Source organism: Perissodus microlepis, chromosome 5 (genome assembly GCF_051167445.1).
Source record: "Perissodus microlepis isolate ML-2025 ecotype Zambia chromosome 5, ASM5116744v1, whole genome shotgun sequence".
NCBI lineage: Eukaryota > Metazoa > Chordata > Actinopteri > Cichliformes > Cichlidae > Perissodus > Perissodus microlepis.
Genome location: NC_140465.1, coordinates 6,688,085 through 6,707,409, shown reverse-complemented (window position 1 = coordinate 6,707,409; position 19,325 = coordinate 6,688,085). Strand labels below are relative to the sequence as shown.

At 41.3% G+C, this 19,325-nt stretch overlaps 1 protein-coding gene across 9 annotated transcripts in view; it reads left to right on the top strand.

Moving 5' to 3' along the window:
* The window catches only part of chl1b (cell adhesion molecule L1-like b), a 74,891-nt gene that overhangs the window by 48,922 nt on the left and 6,644 nt on the right, over positions 1-19,325 (top strand). For 6 of the 9 annotated variants that reach the window (XM_084927535.1, XM_084927532.1, XM_084927533.1 and 3 more), the window contains 16 exons: positions 878-1,018; positions 1,936-2,047; positions 2,295-2,461; positions 2,547-2,712; positions 2,825-2,949; positions 3,307-3,408; positions 3,735-3,932; positions 4,157-4,227; positions 5,001-5,223; positions 7,497-7,612; positions 7,879-8,083; positions 8,304-8,426; positions 13,763-13,942; positions 15,153-15,182; positions 15,971-16,042; positions 19,142-19,273. In XM_084927535.1, coding sequence (XP_084783661.1) covers positions 878-1,018; positions 1,936-2,047; positions 2,295-2,461; positions 2,547-2,712; positions 2,825-2,949; positions 3,307-3,408; positions 3,735-3,932; positions 4,157-4,227; positions 5,001-5,223; positions 7,497-7,612; positions 7,879-8,083; positions 8,304-8,426; positions 13,763-13,942; positions 15,153-15,182; positions 15,971-16,042; positions 19,142-19,273 — 2,163 coding nt within the window. Of the gene's footprint in view, positions 1-877; positions 1,019-1,935; positions 2,048-2,294; positions 2,462-2,546; positions 2,713-2,824; positions 2,950-3,306; positions 3,409-3,734; positions 3,933-4,156; positions 4,228-5,000; positions 5,224-7,496; positions 7,613-7,878; positions 8,084-8,303; positions 8,427-13,762; positions 13,943-15,152; positions 15,183-15,970; positions 16,043-18,332; positions 18,441-18,599; positions 18,762-19,141; positions 19,274-19,325 lie in introns of all 9 variants that reach the window. The other 3 variants (XM_084927538.1, XM_084927534.1, XM_084927536.1) reach the window with 3 other exon arrangements.

Sequence of the window (19,325 nt, the reverse complement as noted above, 5' to 3'; positions counted from 1 at the left end):
ATGAGACCTTCTATGGCTTCAAAAACCAAAATACGAGGTCACTTAAATCCATGACAACTGGGGAAAGTTTATTATAACAAATCTAGTTAGAGGCTTAGGGCTATGTTAGCTGCAGTGTTAACTGTTAGTGTGAAGCCTCTAGTCTCTGTTCAAATTGTGCACAGGTACTTTAAACATTGCAATACAACCCCCCTAAAAACCATCCAAAAAAGCAAACAACCAATAAAACCAATTGTAGTACCCAGTTAGTTCACTGGGATTTACACAATGGTGTAAAAGGCCCCTGGTGGGGGCGTCAAGGTACTGCATGGATGCGTAACAAAGTATTTTTCAATGAAATTATAAAAGGATTTAAATTTGTCATTTAAAAATTGAAAATAGAGAGAACATATATTTATGATTAAATATTTATATATACTACAAGGATGATGAATGTGATCTGTTGAGATCTGTTTTGATTAAAGATTTTAGTGATTAATTAGCTTAAGAACCCAAAAAATTCCTGTTTTTTCTCACTTTTTCTGTAACGCACTAAAGATACCACAACTCAACTCCAACATCTGAGTTTGTATGATTGCATGTGCTCGATTTCCAGGTTAAAACTGGTTGAAACAGAAGTTTACGTTGGTTTGCTGCTCCATCTTTTGGTACAGACTGGTAGTACACCAAAGTGTGGCCAGGTCCTAGGTCAACTTCAGCCGACATCACTTTAACATAACAAGCACATAGATGTTTTAGACTTAAAATCAAAGTGATTGTTGCTTCATATTCTTTTGATGTTAGTTAATTTGGGAATTTCAGCTTAGCATATAGATTTTTTTTAATTGTGCTGGTTTAAAACTTTGTGTTCACTGAGTGTACCTTTGTATTATTCCAGAGTCCCCAGCACGAAACAGGAGGGTAATTGGTGACACCATAGTTATACATAATGCCCAAGTTTCTGACAGTGCCGTCTATCAGTGTGAGGCCTCCAATAGACACGGAACCATTCTGTCCAATGCAAACATCATGATCATGAGTAAGTATATCAGCGAGCCACAGTTTTATTAAATTCTGCTTCACCATCCGAGGTCTATGAAAATACCATCCATACAAAGTATTTGTGTCGCAGCGTACATGAATAAGGTTCAGACTTCCCTGTGAGACACAGAGAGATCGCTGACTGATGTGTCAAGCTCGAGAGCTGCTGCTGATGCTGGCATATGCCCATAAAACAGTGAGGAGCCCAGGGAAGGAGAGCTGTCTGCAAGCTGTATTCCTTCATTCAGGATAGCCGTTCTCCCTGTGGAGCAACAAGCCCTGTCTCCTACCATTTATATGCTAACAAGTCCCTTCTCAATTCCATACCAATTCGAGTGCCACAAGACAAACATGTGCTGCTTTACAAGAGCGATTTAAAAAAAAAAAAAAAAATCTGTTGTGCAGCTCAAATGTGGGGAGTTGCTTCTTGGTGACACAGGAGTTAATAAAGCTGGACAGTCTCTGAATGCTGAGTCCCAGTTGCTGCCTTTGTAAACAATTAGTAGAGACAGAGCGTTTTAATGGGAGGCTTTGGCTACAACTGATAAGGTGCACACACTCAGCGAACTCATTATTCCATTGTTTTCAGCTTTGATTTCTTTCTCACATTTGCTCATTTCTGACAACCTGACAGCTCAATCGTTTTTTTTATTTTCTTCTGTTTTTTCCTTTTTAAAAACCCAACAAACTCACAGTTAATGCACAGGTAAAGCAACACTGTTGTCACCTCATTTAACCTACAGTTATCTGCCTATTTCCATTCCTGTTTTATCAGCTTTTAAAACCTAATCTGGCTTTGTTTTTTTTTGGTTTTTTTTGTCGAAGCCATTTCCTCCACGGTGAAAAAAATATATTGTGCTTTTCTAACAGCACTGTTACGATGTTATGATGAGAGTCTCCTGCTGGTCTTTGCAGATCTGCAGCCCATGATTTTAACAAGTGAGGGGGAGGAATACTCTGTTGTGGAGAGGAAGGGAGTGACGATGCACTGCAAGGTCTTCAGCTCTCCTCCTTCTACAATCACTTGGTAAGTGTAGCTTTTTTCACCAGCAGAGGGCAGTAGATCTCAGCTGGTCGATGCGTGCACTCCCTCAGTATACTGGCTGTTTCAGTACCCACGACCTGCTATTTCTTCAAATCAAGCTGAAGTAGCCCTGTCACTCAGCTCTGATGTCCTGCTTTTATCGCTTCACTGCTGCCATAGTGTGGTAGTGTAGGCCACCTGTATTTGTATTTATTTTTCTCCCCTCTGACAACTTTTGCATGTTCTCCAGGAGCAAAGACGACTCCCCTGAATCTGTTCATGGACCCAGGTTTACTGTTCATGAAAACGGGTCACTGAGGATCTACAATGTGGAGAGGAGTGACACAGGACAGTACACGTGTTTGGCCAAAAACACAGAGGGATCATCTGCTATCAATGCCATGCTTTATGTAAAAGGTAAACAGTTTTAGTCATTTAAAAGAATTGTATTCAGCCTCACACGGGCCTCAAAATGTAAGTAACTTGGTCCTTCCTTTGGAAGATCCCACTCGAATAGTAGTGGTCCCGGAGGACCAGCGGATCCTAATAGGTACCACGGCCCAGCTCTCATGCCTGGCGGAGTACGACAAGTCCTTCAGCAATGACTTTGAGCTCCTGTGGGAAAAAGATGATATGGAGATAGCCCTCAACTACACTGAGAATTCAAGGTAGATTTTTTTTTTTATTTATTTGGTGAAACAGCACTGCAGACCTAATCCCAGCTGAAAAGCCCTTTTCCTTTGGTAAATCAATACCCCGTCTCCATGTTTCTACTGACAGATACTTTGTGGAGAACGGTGTTTTTCACATCATGAATGTGAGCCACAGCGACCAGGGTGTGTACACATGTGTGGCAAAAACTCCAGCGGACCAAGACGTGGCCTCAGCCCTGCTCATGGTGTTAGGTGAGCTTACGTGTGAGTGCTGTTTCTGCTTCGGGGTCAAAAGTTCAGAGCACCCTGATGCTACATTAATGCGCAGCAAATTCGAGAAGGCCACAAAATGTCAGGAAGCCAAGCGCAGAGCATGAAGGTGCAGACCGTGGCTTTATTAGCACAGCTTCTTTGAAGATGTTGTCGACATGTTAAAGTCTAAAGAAAACAGTGATGGGCAGCACAGCGATGCAGCTGGTTCCACATCCTCTGACTCCCGGGAACGATTGAACATTTGCTCCCCGGGTCTTTTTCTTGCTGCAGAGATCTTGTGTCCCTGTGATTTTCTTTTTCTTTTTCTAAAAGCCGTGCCGTTACAATGATTTTCAGATGCCCCCGATGCGCCGGAGAACTTGGTACTGTCTAACCGCAAGGGCAGAAATGTGACGCTGAAATGGGTCCCCGGGGACGACCACAACAGCTCAACCACAGGTAAAAAGGAGCATCCATGTGTGCAGGTGTCAGGACATACAGCGCAGAGAGGATCAGTGCATCTCGCAGCGAATGCCATTAATATGACAGACACATTCCTGAGCAGCATCCTGCATGTAAATAGATTTGTTTGATACCGTCTTGTACAATATGAATCCATTATTGGTTCATCCAAGCATGAATCATGATTAGTCTCCCTGAGGAATGTACAAGCCCAGAGCAGGGTTTGAGGCGTTTTCTGCACAGCTGGTGGTTAGATAAGTAATCCTTTGGCAGGATTCATAGCGGTGAGGGAGACCTCTGATTGTCTCTATGCCTGTCAACAGAGTTTATTATCGAGTACGAGGAGAGCCACTGGGAACCAAGCAACTGGAAGGAGCTGCTCCGAGTACCTGGGAACCGCAACTCTGCTGAGCTCAAGCTCAACGGCAATGTCGACTATTGCTTCCGAGTGTCCGCCGTGAACGCTGTGGGAACCGGGCGTCCTAGCGAGGCCACAGAGAGATACAAAACTCCTCCAGAAGGTCTGAGTTTCCTCCTTTCATCGCTCAGTATTTACCAGCAGTACCTTTTGTTAGGGTCTTCCAGCTCACTTGATATGCTGCTGCTCTGTGAACTTTAAAACACTCAGACCTGCTACATAATTGATTCCATTCTTGTTGAAACTCTGCTTTCTCATGTGCCTCGTTCACTGGAGATTTCTTCCACTAACAATGCTGACAAAATCTATACTCCTTTTCCTCCACAGCCCCTGACAGGAACCCTGAAAATATCAGAATCGAAGGTCATTTGCCACATGAAATGGATATCAAATGGGAGGTAAGAAATAGACTTTGGTCTTTTTTATTATCTTCTTTCTGCAAGTTCTGCGACGTGGCCTACCTTTACGTAGCATATTATTCCCATCGTTATAGTTTTGAGCAGTCAAAGAATTTCTGAGAACAGAGATAAAGTTTTATCAATGTTTCATAGGCTATTACCAATAGGAATTAAAGAAACAGAAATGGCCCATTTATGATATTTCACTCTAGAGATCTTTAAAGAAGCCCTTTTCTGGAATGTCCATGAATGAGTTCCTCATTCAAGGCTGCTCTCTGTCTTTGATTAGAAAGAGAAAGGAAAGCTATGAAGATAAAAAATTTCTTTTTAACACTCACAGTCATATATTGGCCTTTATTGTAGAAAGATGAATCTCTCCTTCACTTATTATCCGGTTGCCCCGTCATGGTAATGTAGCCCCTGAATCCTGGATTTATGAGCTCTCCTACTGTTAATGATTTGCTTTTGTGGATAATGGTGTCTCATTCTATTTCTCACGGTCTGACTTCTGTGACGAGATGAATCTTTTCATCTATAAAGTCTCAGCAAGCACTATATCAAAGAAAAGCCTTGCTGCTAGACCAGGTCAATTGTTCCGTTGTTTTACTAGATGGTGGGATAAAGCATTGTTCCAAGCAATGTTCACCGGACAAGTCATTTTTTTCCCCTATGGAAGGAGTGACATAGCGTGGTGAAATATAACAAGTATCTTACGCAACTATGAAAGTCTCAGTGAAACCCACTCCATTCTTTCTTTTCCTGCTACGATACAGCCCCTGTTACCCATTGAGCACAATGGTCCTGGCTTGGAGTACAAGGTGAGTTACAGACGACAAGATGTGGAAGAAGACTGGAAGGAACACACAGTGAAGAGACACTCATTCGTGGTGAAGAACACCCCAACTTTTGTTCCCTACGAAATAAAGATCCAAGCCAAGAATCGTCAGGGCTTTGGACCTGAGCCCAAGTTAGTGACTGGCTATTCAGGAGAGGACTGTGAGTATAAGTTAATTTTTTTTTTTCAGTATTCACAATAAAATGAGAATACATTGTGGGAAAGGGGAGTTTGAAGTTACATCCTAGCAAATAAATATTACTGCAGCCGTCCTCCTCTCTGTGAAGCAGTTTTTTTTAAAGTTTTTGTTTTGGTAAATACAAAACACATGGCATGGCTAAAAATGCCCTTCTAAAAAGAAAAGTTGGGAAAAATAAGCTGGCTTTTGCTGCGGTTTGTTCAAAGCTAAACAGAAAAGAAAAAATGAACATGTTTAAATGTTCTAAACCTCTTGTGCCCACATGACCTTTGGCAAAAACTTTCACTTTTTTGGCCTTTGTTAGCTTTATGCTAAACGTGTAAAGAAATTTTTGCTAGGTTTTCTAGCCACCTAACCAGTTTCATATTTATTAGCATATTTTTTGATTTATCATCCAACCATATAGGAGGTTGGTACATTAGCTATAGCAGCATCATATCATAAGTTGTGCTAGTTAGCCCTTTGGGGCATTTGTGTAACTTTAATATAATATTTGTTTCTTTTAGACATGCAGTTACAGGAGTTTCTTAACAAAACATGCAGTAATTGATGTATGTAAGCGTTAAAATGTGTACATGTGTAATTTAGTTTCACCGTTTTCAATAGGAGGGTGATAATGGTCCCACTGGTTAGTGTAAATTAGCAGTTAATTTAATTCATTTGCAGTTGTTTGTACTTCTGGTATTTTCAGATTCAATGTTTGAGTGAACTTGTGAAGATGCATTCTGTTGTACTTCTGTTGTAGGGTTTTGGACTCACGTTTAGACTTGCACTTGGAGTTTCAGGGTTGTCTGTAGTACACTGAAAAAACAGCTCTACTTGAAATAAGCCAAATATTCTTAAATCTGACAAAATTGTTTTGTTTTGAGAAAAAAAATCTGTCAGTGGGTTAAGCAAATATTGTTTGGTTAACAACCCATTGATCAGTGGTTGTTAATCAATGGTCATGACAATTTGCATATTAATGATCGAGGAACTGACCTCACAGCCCATTGTTCATTCATTCAGTGATGCTAGTTTCAGTTATTGTGCAAATGTCCTGTTTATAAGATTGGGGAAACCTGCAGTCAGCTGAGACTGAAGAAGTCACTTGGATGAGTGACGAAACGTTTCTCCCACTGAAAACGCTACGTCCAGGTGAACAGAATCAAGAATTTGGGATTTACTTACCCGGATGATTGAGCATACATCAAGACAATCTAACTGCTGTATGCCTTTTAACTAGAGAAAACTGACTAAAATGAAGAAAATTAATTGAAGAAAATTTGACTTATTACAAGGAAAGACACTCTGATATTTAGAAAATGAGTATTGGCCTTTCTTTGTTTTCAAGATGTTTTCAAGAATTATTTACTTAATTTAAGATTTCACACCTTAATTTAGATTTTCACGTAAACAAAAAGAGGTTACTATAGGACAAATTTTAGTGTCATTAAATATAGTTCTTTTTTTGGCCTTTATTGATAGCTACAGTGAAGAATTGACAGAAAGCAGAGAGAGAGAGGGCCGAGGGTCAGACCCAGGCTTGCCACTCTCAGCCATGCGGCATGTGAGCGCATGCTGAACGCATTGAGCTAACCTGGCGTCTTTAAATTCGTAAAATTGAAAAGTTGTTTTGAGTGCCCTTACTCTTGAAATAAGAGAAAAATAATCTTATTCTCTTTCTGGAATTTCAGCCAAACCATTGTCATACCCTGTAACTGAAAGCTCAAGATGAGCTGAAATATCTTAAGAAAACATTGGACATATTTTCCTAGAATAAGTTTAATTTTGTGCAGTTGTGCAAAACTTGCTTGTTAAGAATGTTTTCTTTTTAGACAAAAATAAGAAAACATGTTCATAAACAAGGGTTTTTTATTTTCTTGAAAATCATTTTTTGCAGTGTGCTAGAAGAAGAAAGCACCATGTACTGTACTTTTTACTCTTTTTCTTTTGTTTAGCTTTCTTTTGGATTTGTCCTCAGGAGGTCACCTCAGGTCATGACACTTTCTCACTGCTGTGTCCTGAGTAAAATGGGATTTAAGGAAATGTAGCACTTGTTTTTGTTTTTTGTTTGTTTTTTCATTTTTTTGTGACTCCAAGTAGAGTTCCCTCCTCGTAGGTATTCCAGTAAATCAGTGATCCCTAAATGTAAGCAAGCCGAGTAGTACTTTGTATTTTTGTGTTGTTTGGGTTTGTTTTTCCTTCCCTCACTTGCAGCCTATTGTAGATTATAATGTGTGTTTGCCTTTGCAGTTCCCTCTGCTGCACCTGATGATGTAGCTGTGGAGGTGATGAACAGCTCCGTGGTCAAGGTTAGCTGGACACGAGTACACAAGGACAAGTTACATGGACATCTGGGAGGCTACAGGGTAATACCTCAAAACCAGACCTTTGCTTTTAGACACAGTTTAAAAGGAATGGCACTGACCTTGCTCTAAACATTTGCTTCTCTCACCTCACTCTGTCTCCTTTACTGGTGTCCAGCTCAATGTTTTCTTGCTTACAGCACCAGAAAAAAAACATCACACTAACTCAGTCAGCATTCCCTCACACATGTACATATGTATGATGTTCAAAGTTTGATATCTTGTAGGCACTGCTGAGGATGTCTCTGTGTGCCTCCTTCCTGATGTAGATAAGTTGGTGGCGTCTGCGCAGTCTGGTGGACTCAAAGAAAAGTCCCGGAGATAAACACACGCTGGCAGTCCCCGGGGATAAGAACCACGCCACGGTACCAATTCTGATGCCCTTCTCCGAGTACAGCCTCATTGTCATGACCTTCAACGGGCGGGGCAACGGCCCAGGCAGTCATCCCGTCAACTTCAAAACCCCAGAGGGAGGTAAGATTGTGGAAAAACAGCATGGAGTGTATTGATTCACAACTACTGAAGGGAAAATCTAATAATAGCCAAGTAAACTGGGTTGCAGAATTTGACTGCTTGCTGTGTGTGTGTGTGTGTGTGTGTGTGTGTGTGTGTGTGTGTGTGTGTGTGTGTGTGTGTGTGTGTGTGTGTGTGTGTGTGTGTGTGTGTGTGTGTGTGTGTGTGCATGCCTTTGCAGTCCCCGAGAAAAATCATGATTTCAGGGTCACAGATGTACAGAGGCACACTGTCTCTCTGGCCTGGAAGCCGCCGTTGGAGCCTAATGGGATTCTCATTGGCTACCTCCTTAAGTACCATCTCAGTACGTATCCCTATTCCTCATCCTTACACTTAATCAACACACATATAATGGTGATGTTTCTGTATTGCTGTGAGAAGATGATGTGTTTTTCACCTTGTGTTTAATAGAGTTTACCCTCAGCTTGTACTCTGTAAAGAAAACAAACAGGCCATCTATTTCAATTTGAAAACACTGACTGCATATCGGCTTAACGGTATGCTTATCGGCTTTCAAACCTTTTCCTCTACACAATCAGTGTTGGTCAAGTTACTTGAAAAAAGTAATCAGTAACTAATTACTGATTACTTCCCCAAAAAGTAATCCCGTTACTTTACTGATTACTTATTTTCAAAAGTAATTAATTACTTAGTTATTTAGTTACTTTTTAAAAACACGATTTACAACCTGAATAGGTGATAAAGCGATAGATCTTTCAGCCCAATTCTACTTTTTCTACATAATCCATCATATAAATGTAATCAAATGGAAAAGTCCCTTTTTAAAACTTGTTTTATTAGTTTTAATCTTTTAACTTTATGCATCAAGAAAAAATTTAATTATCTGCAACATTCTCTGACTGGAAGAAATTAGTTTAACATTTAAACCTATTTTCTGCACATTCCAGCACATAATTTTTTTTTTTTTGTGTGTTTACACTCACTCTTTCAAATAGATGCAAGTAAAACACAGCAGAAAATAAATAAAGTCAAAGACTAGCGGTCCTGTTGCTCTATTTTCACCTGTAAAGCAGGAGTGGGGTAGGCCGAGGTTTACCCTGGTGCAGGTGTGCCGCAGCGGTCAGTGGAAGAATCCGCGAGTTTCTCTGTGAGTTTCCCATTACGTCATAGCGCACTCGGTGCTTGCTTGGAAGTTTAGGGGTTTTTCGCTGTAAAAAGAAGTTTTCCTCCCACGCACAACAGACACTAATGTTTTTGTCACTTTTTATGGAATCAAACTCAAAGTAAGGTCAGTACTTCCACGCTTTAAACGCTGCACGCTCATACTCTCTCCCGCACTCGATCCACCGTTGATCTGCACACAGCTGTTGTCACTAACGTGGCACTCGCTTACGTCACTGTCATGAGACATTCTCGCAAAAAAATCACGGTTTTAGTAACGCAGTAACGCAGCGTTCCTACAGGAAAGTAACGGTAATCTAATTACCGTTTTTGCAATAGTAATCCCTTACTTTACTCGTTACTTGAAAAAAGTAATCGGATTACAGTAACGCGTTACAAGTAACGCGTTACTGCCCATCTCTGTACACAATACTGCACTGCAGACAAGTATGTGCAGTACCTGAACAGTTTCTTGGGAAAAGAAGAAAGTGGTGATTGTCTAACCCATGATCCTTTACACAGAAAGAAGAATCGCTGCTCTGCTCTAATAAGGCTGGGGTCAGAGTGTGTGTATAGGAACCATGTCAGGGTGGTGTCTACTGGCCTGTGTCATGATCGCGGCTCGGCTAGTGCTGAACAAGGCCTCTGAGTCACAGTCTGTTAAGGTCCGGTTTTACTGACCCCATCCTGTCTGCAGGAAACGTCCTCAGCGTAGCTCTGTCCCAGGGGACATCATCCCTGAACACATCCCACGTGTGCACACACTGTGCTGTCCTTAAATAAAAGTCATAACGAAGCTAATGACTAACTTCCAACAACGTCTTAGTGCTGCATTTCCCGGCTAATTGAGTTTGATTTGGCGGCAGCACAAAAAAGGACCCGGCGTCACGCAGTATTTCAGGAGAGGACGTTTTCATTGTGCCACAGCAATAAAGCTGATGGACTCTTTGAAGTGTGACTTTTTTCTTTTTTTGAAGTCCCCTTGAAGGAAGTCATGTGTGAAACGTTGAGGATAATGCAGCCAGCTGTCAGTGTATCATCAGTGACACAAGTCATCTCAAGCTACAGCGCAGCTGTTTAAGACTATGCTCGTCTTCACAGCAGCCTTTAATAGCTTCACATTTCACCGGTTTCACAAGTGGCCCCGTTGTAACACACTGTTTAACGCAAGCCGGATCGACGCTGGGTTTAAAACACTTAAACTAACCTGCTTTGAAATAACACGTTTTTAGGATAAAGCCTTTCGATGGTGATATCAGCTCGTGACTGTATCTTTAACTAGTGCAGTTCCCCTTTAGAGGGAGAGTAACCCAAATTTACAGATGTCCCTTAAATCTTTCACGCGTACATAATCATGAAGCTGCTGATATGAAAAGAGGAGAGCCTGAAGGATACTCACTGAATGTGTCCGTGTGTGTGTACCTGTTCACTACGTGGCCGCAGGTGTGTCTATGTGTGTGCGTGATCCCCTCCTCCCCCCCTCACAGATTGGACAGCTGCCACTCTAGGGGAAACACTGATAACAATTTTTTGTTAAAATACCCAATCTGAAAACTGCACAGCCAAACAACCTCAAACTCTGCTCTGCACTTACTTGGATCCACTGCAGTACCACTGGCAAATTTGAAATGGAAAAAATAAACTGTCGGCAGGGGAAAAACATAAGATCTAGTTGTGTGGGACACACACCAGGAGATGTGGAAATCAAACATTTTCCCTCTACCTGCAGTCAGTACCAAGTTTTTATCAAGTTATTTTCTGAATCACTTAAAGATTGTATGAATGTAAAGTCACCCTCATAACTTGAGTGGGTGGCATATAGTCACATTGCCTTAAAGAGCTGTTAACCCGCTCTAAAGCCCGGGGCATCATATGTCAGTACAGGCTAAACACCTGTCTGACTGTCTCTCAGGGAGCTTGACAAGGCAAAGATAAGATTGTCATAAAAGTACCGATGGGGGCTCATACTCAACCTGTTTTGTCATATTGAAGTCTTTAATCCTGAGTACACAGATCATTTCACTGTTATGCACTGAAAATCCACTCAAGGCTTCATAAAATATCCACTGTATTTCCAATTATATGTGATGCAGATTGAGATAGGCACATATTTTTGAGCACTTAAGACCGCTCCAGTGAAGTTTGTACTGCGTTGAACTGCTATATCGACACGAGTGGGAGTTAAAAATGACCTTGGCTATAACACAGTCTGTTTTTCTCCCATTTGAGCTAAACTCACACTTGCTGTCAGGTCACATTTCAGTGCTGGAGAGTCTTGGTTTGCTTCACGCTCCTCAAGGCCAACTGCGTTTGGCCCGCTAGGCTGAAGAATATTTGGAAATATTGTTGTTTGTCATTAGTGGAAGCGCCAAAGTCTGAAGCCTTCAGCCAGTTCACTCCATAAGATCATACGGACCAGCTGTCAGGTCCGAGTTTTGCCGTAAAAGTGAGAAAGTAATGCCACCGCAGGGTGGAAACATGATGCTTGTGGCCTCTTTTTTGTACCAGAGTTGATTGCATAATATATTAAAAATCGAGTGGTTTTGTCCCTGGAAATAAAACTGAGCAAAAAAACAAAAAACAAAAAAGCAAATCAGGATGTCTGATAACAGCGGGTAGCATCCAGGCAAATAAGAGAAGCAGACCAATACATTCTTGTCATTGTTTCTGTTGCCTTCTACCTGAGTGACGTGGCACCTCTTTCACAGCAAAGGTCACCTCAACACCTGCTGTGTTTGTTTTTGTCACAAAGAACATAAATGCCACCTCCCTACCTACTGGGCTGCTTTACGTAGTGAAAAATGAGATCCCATCACAATGTAGGCAGAGAGCACACACCCAAAACTCAAACAAATTGCAACCATAAATTAGTGGAGCACAATTTGCTTTTTTGTTTTGTTTCAGGGGTTTTTTTTTGTTAATGGAGACATTATAGAGGGATTAATCCTGAAAAAGCAAAGAACAAGTTGCCTCTTTTTTTAAAGCCCAAACAGGAAATGTACAAGCCAAAATGACAAGTGACATTTGCTTTTTCTTTTCTTTTTTTGGCAGAGCTGAAATGTCCCGTGATTGTCAGTTGGAAGTATTTTGAAAGGCCACTAGAGAGTTCCCCAAAAACAAGGCACAGTCAAACATTTCACTGTGTGTCAAAATACTGGAGTCATTCAGACAAAAGTTAAAAAAAAAAAATAGAAGAACAAAAAGGCATCGGATACAAGGAAGAGCAGAGTATGGGATAAGAGGGTAATGACATTATGATATCAATCATGTCAAAATTAAAGAAATCAAAACTCTATATGTATGGATAAACTATCATGACCAGAATTATTTTAGTATAGACATTATATTTTAAGAAAAGCTGGAAAGAATGGTTTTCTAATGTGGAGGCTTAGATGCATGTTCATGTGTGGTCACATCAGTAGATCAGAAAAGTAAAGCAGTTAAACAAATATGTTGTCACTAAGACACAAACTTCTTTGAGTTTCATCAGGCTGTATACAGCGTGCACAAGTACTTCCAGCAGAACTAATTGCTGACACCTTTTGGAGATGGGAAAAAACAATGTGGGAGTGTAGTACTAATATAAAGTATGCTGCCTGTCAGGCAAAAACACCTCTTCAAATGTAAAAACAAACTAGGTAAGGAAGCTGTGTTTTCAAGGGACTGAAATCTGTGAAACAAGTGTTCTTACTATGGTACATGTATTGAATATGAAGATTCTGCATAGTTACATTGTATGATCCTTACTGTGTATGAATTTAAAATGAGTGAGTAAATTCCTCTTGCGACCACAAGCTGTATATTAAAGGTGGATGAACCAGATGCAATGAGGAGTGGCGGGTTTGCCTGAAGCAGCATACAGGAAGAACGTGCTGTGTTCTGGACTATTGGAGAACATGGAGAATTTACGTTTCTGTCACGGCTAGTTGCTAGTCTGTACTGACCTTTGTACATCTGTGCTGCATTCCTGAATATAAAGCGTGGATAGCTACGGCAAGTTTTTTACCTTGAACCTGCAATGCACTCCTGGTAATTGGGTCGGATTGAGGTCAGATCACAGTCACGTCATAAACAAACCGCTCTGGACCAACCCGTCCAAAGTGTCTTGATTACTGTGTTCACATCTGCACAAATGAACCACACCAAGATGTAAAACGAACCAGAATCCAAGTTAAATGAACTTGAGCACCACAGGTGTGAAAATACCCTAAAATAACTACCACAGGAGCGGTTTCTCGTTGAGAATATCCACATGATCATCAGCAGCAAGACACAGCAATGTGAGGCTTCACAACAGGACTTCTCTAGCCAGTGGGTGAAGTCACAGTGGCTAAGTCTGTATGTTATATAGAGGCTATGCTTAATACACTGTTTTTGCAGACAATCCTGATATTTTACACTGTATGTAATGCAGTGTAAGTATAAGAGTTTTTCCCTTGTTGTTCCTTTGCCTTCTGTTAGGTGACTGTGACAAAATACTTACATTTACGTATTTTTTTTCCCTTGCCTTACTTCTAGTCAATGACACAGAAGAAGTGGGACCACTGCAGACAGTAGATATTAGCAAACCTGAGACCACCACGTGGATCCTGCGTGACTTGGAGCCTTTGAGTAAATACAAGTTCTACCTGTGCTCCTGTACCACGGTGGGCTGCGGGCCTGACGTCAGCGACGAGTGCACCACCACCCTGGAAACAAGTGAGTGATTGAAGGTCCGGAAAGCCGAGCCGATCGGGCTTTATGTGTCCGGATAAGCTTGCGTGGACGTGTGGCTGGTAGAGCGTGGCGCTTTCTCAGTGGGGGAACATTGGGAATGCGGACGAGCTCTGAGGAGCGCAATTTGCTCTGGTGAACCGAGGCTAAGCAAAGCAGGTGACAGAGTCATTTTACCATTTCGATGTGGCATTGAACTAGTGCAATATGATATAAGCCTGAGCAGCCAAGCTTTTCATATCTCCATGTAAGTAATTTTTGTGGATAAACAATTTCATATGGCTGCAGTGGAGGTTTTCATTTGTCACTGTCATGAGAGAGCAAGTGCTTATTGATTGGACAGAGAGCGTGAGCTATGAAACAATCAGCTGAGAAAGAAAATTGCTTTGAGCAGAAAGGAAACTCAAGCTTTTATTACTGAATTCTGCAATCATGAAAGAGTTGCCGGGTAAGTCATCATAATAAGCCAGCTTGTAACATGTAATCTTTGCCTTTTAATTACATATCATTAGTCGAGGTCCACACACCATACTTCATCTGGCTCAAACTCAAGCCAAGCTCCTGTGATTGTGGTCGGTGGTACGAGTGATTGAAGCAGGAAGCTTTTTGCAAGTATCACTAAATGCGCTGTAGTCATAAGAAATGAGCAGGTGGCTCTTTCAATACAAATGGACAAGAAAATGAATGTAGTATGTCACTCAGGCTGTGTTATGTAAAAGCAGAACTCTCAACTTTGAAGTGCAGCACAGGTGCTTAATATGCAAGCGATTACTTATTGTTTACTGTAAGAATCCTCCCAATCACAGAAAGACACTTAATTGGCTCTTAGGGGTTGTTTATTTGCATGGTGGGGAAAAAAACGCCGGAGAGATGATTACAGGAAGAATGGCTCATTTTATATGTATTGAGTTGCAATTTTGTCAGACTATTACATGTGCGGGGGAGAGGTTCAAGGTCTGCGCATGAAAGCTATTTGTGGTAACACCTCCATCACTGTGTGCATACGTGTGTGTGTGGGGATTTGTCTTAATGGTCCTCTGCTTGCTTTCACATATGCCACTAAAATAGTGCATTGCTTTGAGATGTAGCTTTGATCATGCAGTGTGTATTATAAATGTGCCTGTGAATGTGGACGTCTGCTTAGCCATGCAATGCTTGTCCCTTCTGTCTTTTTTCTTTTTTTTCTTTTCTGCAGCTTCCATTTTGGCTCCTGCTGTTGGCCTCAGTATGTAGATCTGTTTATGCAGCAACTGTGGCATGTCATATGTACACATATAGAGAGCGTCAAACTGCTCTGAAATAGTGATAGAATAACTTTCATGTTAGTATGACATGCTCACCATTTTGTTTTTTAGTAGTGCTTGCATGCTTTTAGGTTTAGAAATATGGATGTGTGTAGCTGCTGTAGGGCTGAATAAATCATTGGGACTTGACTGTCAAACATTTGGACACTTTTTATTTGTCCTATGCAGAAGTTAGCAGCCCTAAACACTCAGCCTCTCTGCACATAATTGACCTTGTCTGCTGTTTGCCCTTGCCATCAGCAGAGAGCACTCTGATGCCTCCTTTCATTAGAAAAACGTCAACTTCTTCTTAGATAAAGTTTCGCAGCTTCCTCTCTAATAACAATTGGTAATGAGTAACCTAATTATAAATTCATATTAATCTTGGCTCATTAGCAGCTGTAAACGAATATTGACTTTTCTCCTAGCAACGGCAGGCTCGGTGCAACAAGCTGGGGTAATAAATGATGCCTTAAGAGCCAACCGCACTAAGAGCATCAGACACGCCATAAGCTTGTCCCTTTTTCTTTCTTTTTTTGGATTGGAGTAAAAATGAAAAGGCACATCTCAGAAGTGTGAAATACAGTTTTGAAACTCTAGATCGTGTTTCAGATTGCATAGTCACTAATTTTAGAGTGTACTTAACAACAGCATGCATGCTAACAGTAGACGATAGCACCTCAAGCCCTTGCCCCAATTGATAACCACAAGGTCTGTCTTTTCTTTTCAGGCAAGTCAGCTTCCCCCTCACCTCCAAGCACTCCAAAGTCCCCTGTGACCAAACCCACTCGTTCCACCATAGGTAGAGCCACAGCACTTTCTGACACAGCAAAGCCTTAACCGTACAGCATCGACAGCAAAGGCTGAGGAATAAATGCAGAGGAGCATTGACTATTATAATGTGATAGCATCTTCAGGAATTTTTTTTCAACTAGTTTATAATGCAAAATGGCAGCCATATTGTACTGTAAGCTTTCATTTCTCTGCTACACCACCGGGAAATCTAGCATACTAGATCTATATCCCGATCCCACAGTGTGGCAGTGGAGTGCAGTCACTTGAACAGGACAGATATGTCTAATTGTAAGTGATTGATTTGTTGGGCCCCATTCAGCCCTCTGTGTGGCAGTGTATTGACCCAGCAGTCACCTGACATTTCCATGTAATCTTCAACTGGGTAAACAGCAACACAGCTCTGGGACAAGAAGAGGTCCGGGGACAGAGAGAAAACAGCAAGGAGAAACATCCTCCTGAGCCATGCAGAGAAGTATGAGCTCATACTGGGAGGGTGATATTTACAGGACACTGAGATAAGTGGAAGCTGTTGAAAGCTCCTGTATCAGAATATTTTCTGGTCTCTCCTTATTAAAAAAAAAAAAGATTTCTGACTTTGAAGGGGTATCTTCCAGGGCATTCGTTCCCTGCTGGGTGAACAGCTGCTTTCTGCAGAAGGTAATAGCAAGCTGAGGAACATGGTGACAAAACACGGCAGCAAGCCTCTGGATATTTTTAACTCAGATTGTCTATGTCAGTCGAAGTCATCACACACTTGCAATGACTAGAATTGCTATAGCTGGTGACTAATCCATCAACATTAGTCAGAGAGTGTCATTTGCAGTTGTTGGGATGGACAGCCCAGACACAGGTGTTCTTGTGAACTGAATTATCACCTGAGCAAATAAAGCACCTGAGCCTGAGGCACAGATGAAGATTTGCATGTTTGCTGTGGTGAAATGAAGTGGATTGTGCTTTGTTGACTAGCTTAGACAGCTGCTGTCAAAGCACACGTTTCCCATACTAATCATGCTCATCAATTACTGTTTTTCCATCTTTCTCTGTTTGAGGATAAGAAGGATAAAATCACCTTGATAGGTATGTCTGAGGTAGATGAAGCTAGAACACACTAAATATTTTCACGGACCAGCCTTTAAGGTGTCGCGGATAATTACAACAAAATAAAATGATACGACCAAGACAAAAACTGTGATATTTTGTAAATAATAAACGCAAATTCACTGTGTAATTGTGTAACTTTATTAGCAGCGTCCTCCTGAAATGTGCCAACAACATTGAGTTGGCACATTTCAGGGGAGCATTTCCTCTCTGCGCCTTAATGCTCTCTGGTCACTATGGTAATGCATAAACATTTCTTTCAAAATAAGACACACAACTACAACGCGGGAAAAGACCCAGACTCGGAAACCGAGTTAATGATAAAAACCCTGAAAATTTCACACCCGAGCCTCAACTTTCGGCCCGGTACCAAACGACTCACGGACCGGGGGTTGGGGACCGCTGCTCTATGTGCACGCACTTGGTGACTGTGGAGAGGAAGAACTCCCCTTTAACAGGAAGAGAGCAATAAAAACTGGATTTGTTTAAGCTAATTATTAATCTGAAAATTTTGTGAATTGATTAATTCACTAAATTAAATTAAACACTGAAATATTTTTTTCATTCAACATTAAAGCTGAAAAAGCTTTTCTGCTTGTTGAGTTTCTAATAATTTGCACTTTACCTTGAGTTACCTAGAAAAATGCCCAACATTGACTGGCTTCAGCTGCTGGGATTACATTTGTTTTGTTTGTTCATTGATGAAATACAGAAAGGCAGTGACACCGGTTTGGCCAAAAACTGTTTTAACAGTTTAAAACTTTCAGGACTGTGAAATAACCATAATAAATCACAGGGGAAAAAGTGTCTTATTAACATGTTGTAGGGGTAACTTGACTTCATTCCCATGTTTCATTCATTTCTGCTTGTGTGAAATGTCCATCATGCAGCAGTCTTTGGTGTTAAATCGCTCTTCAGGTTTTAGTAGATTGCCATTCAGCTTTGCAGGCTCCACCTGTGGTTTCATTTCCCTATCCACATTACTCTTGTCCTGTTGTGAGAGTGACCCAACGTCCCCTTCTGTCAGACGTAATTGATGCCTAGTGTTAGGAAGGAGCATGCTTGCCTCTTCCTTAGAAAGCATCCTTTATCCTGTAAACACACACGATTGCTAACACTTTGATCTGCTTTGTCCTCTACTAACCCTTCTCTGCCATTTCTCCATTTCTTTTCCTCATCTCGTCTTATCCCCCTGTCAGTCCCGACCCTGTTTAATGTTAGCTCTGCTGTAAGCGACAGATCTGCAAATATCAGCTGGAGATCTGGAGGAGAGCATGCTGAGTTTTATATCACATATATGAACAACCGTAAGCTCAGTCTCTGTTGGTTTATGAGTAGAGTAGAATGAAACAGTAGGTGACACATCTGCATCTTTGTGTCTTTTCAACCATTTCTACATTAGATAAAGGTGGTTGTGTGTTTTCATGTGTACTGACACACTGTTGATTATTCACCCCTCTGCACAGGTGAGGGTCACTGGAAGATAACAGAGGCCTTAAACACCTCTAAGACTTTCCACATCATTGACGGCCTTGAACCTGAGACTGAGTACACTGTGCGCCTTATTCCTAACAGCCGGGTTTATAATTCTAGTATATTTGAAGATGTTATCACGACAGGTCCAACAGGTGAGGAAGGGGACAAAAAATGGCTTAAAGTATAAAAAAAAGCAGAACTAATTTACCTCCTTTTTAAAGAAAAAAAGAACAGGTGCAACGCGCGTGTCCTTGAACGGTGACTCAGGCTGCGATGTGTGGTCGTTTACGGTGTCACGAGGATTTAATTTGGCTCACTAAGAAGGAATTACATTTGTACAGCGTTCCTTACTTGATTAATTAGACAAGCAGGATTAGCTGTTTAATATTAATATTGGAGCGTTTCCATCAGCGGCGCGCCCTGCTGCCTCCTGCCTTTGCATCAGATAGGCTCCGTCGATGTAAACATTCAATCAAGTGTCCTGATGAAAAGGCCAAGGCGAGTCAAAGTCACCCAATATTGTTCTCCTCAGGTCTGGCCAGCATTCACGGAGGAATATCTACCAAGGGCTGGTTTATCGGGCTGATGTGCGCCATTGCTCTCCTCACACTCATTGTGTTGATCGCCTGCTTTGTCAACAGAAATAAAGGAGGGAAGTATTCCGGTAGGTCCTCACTTTACAAGCACACACGCTCATCACCTTGCTTGAATACTAA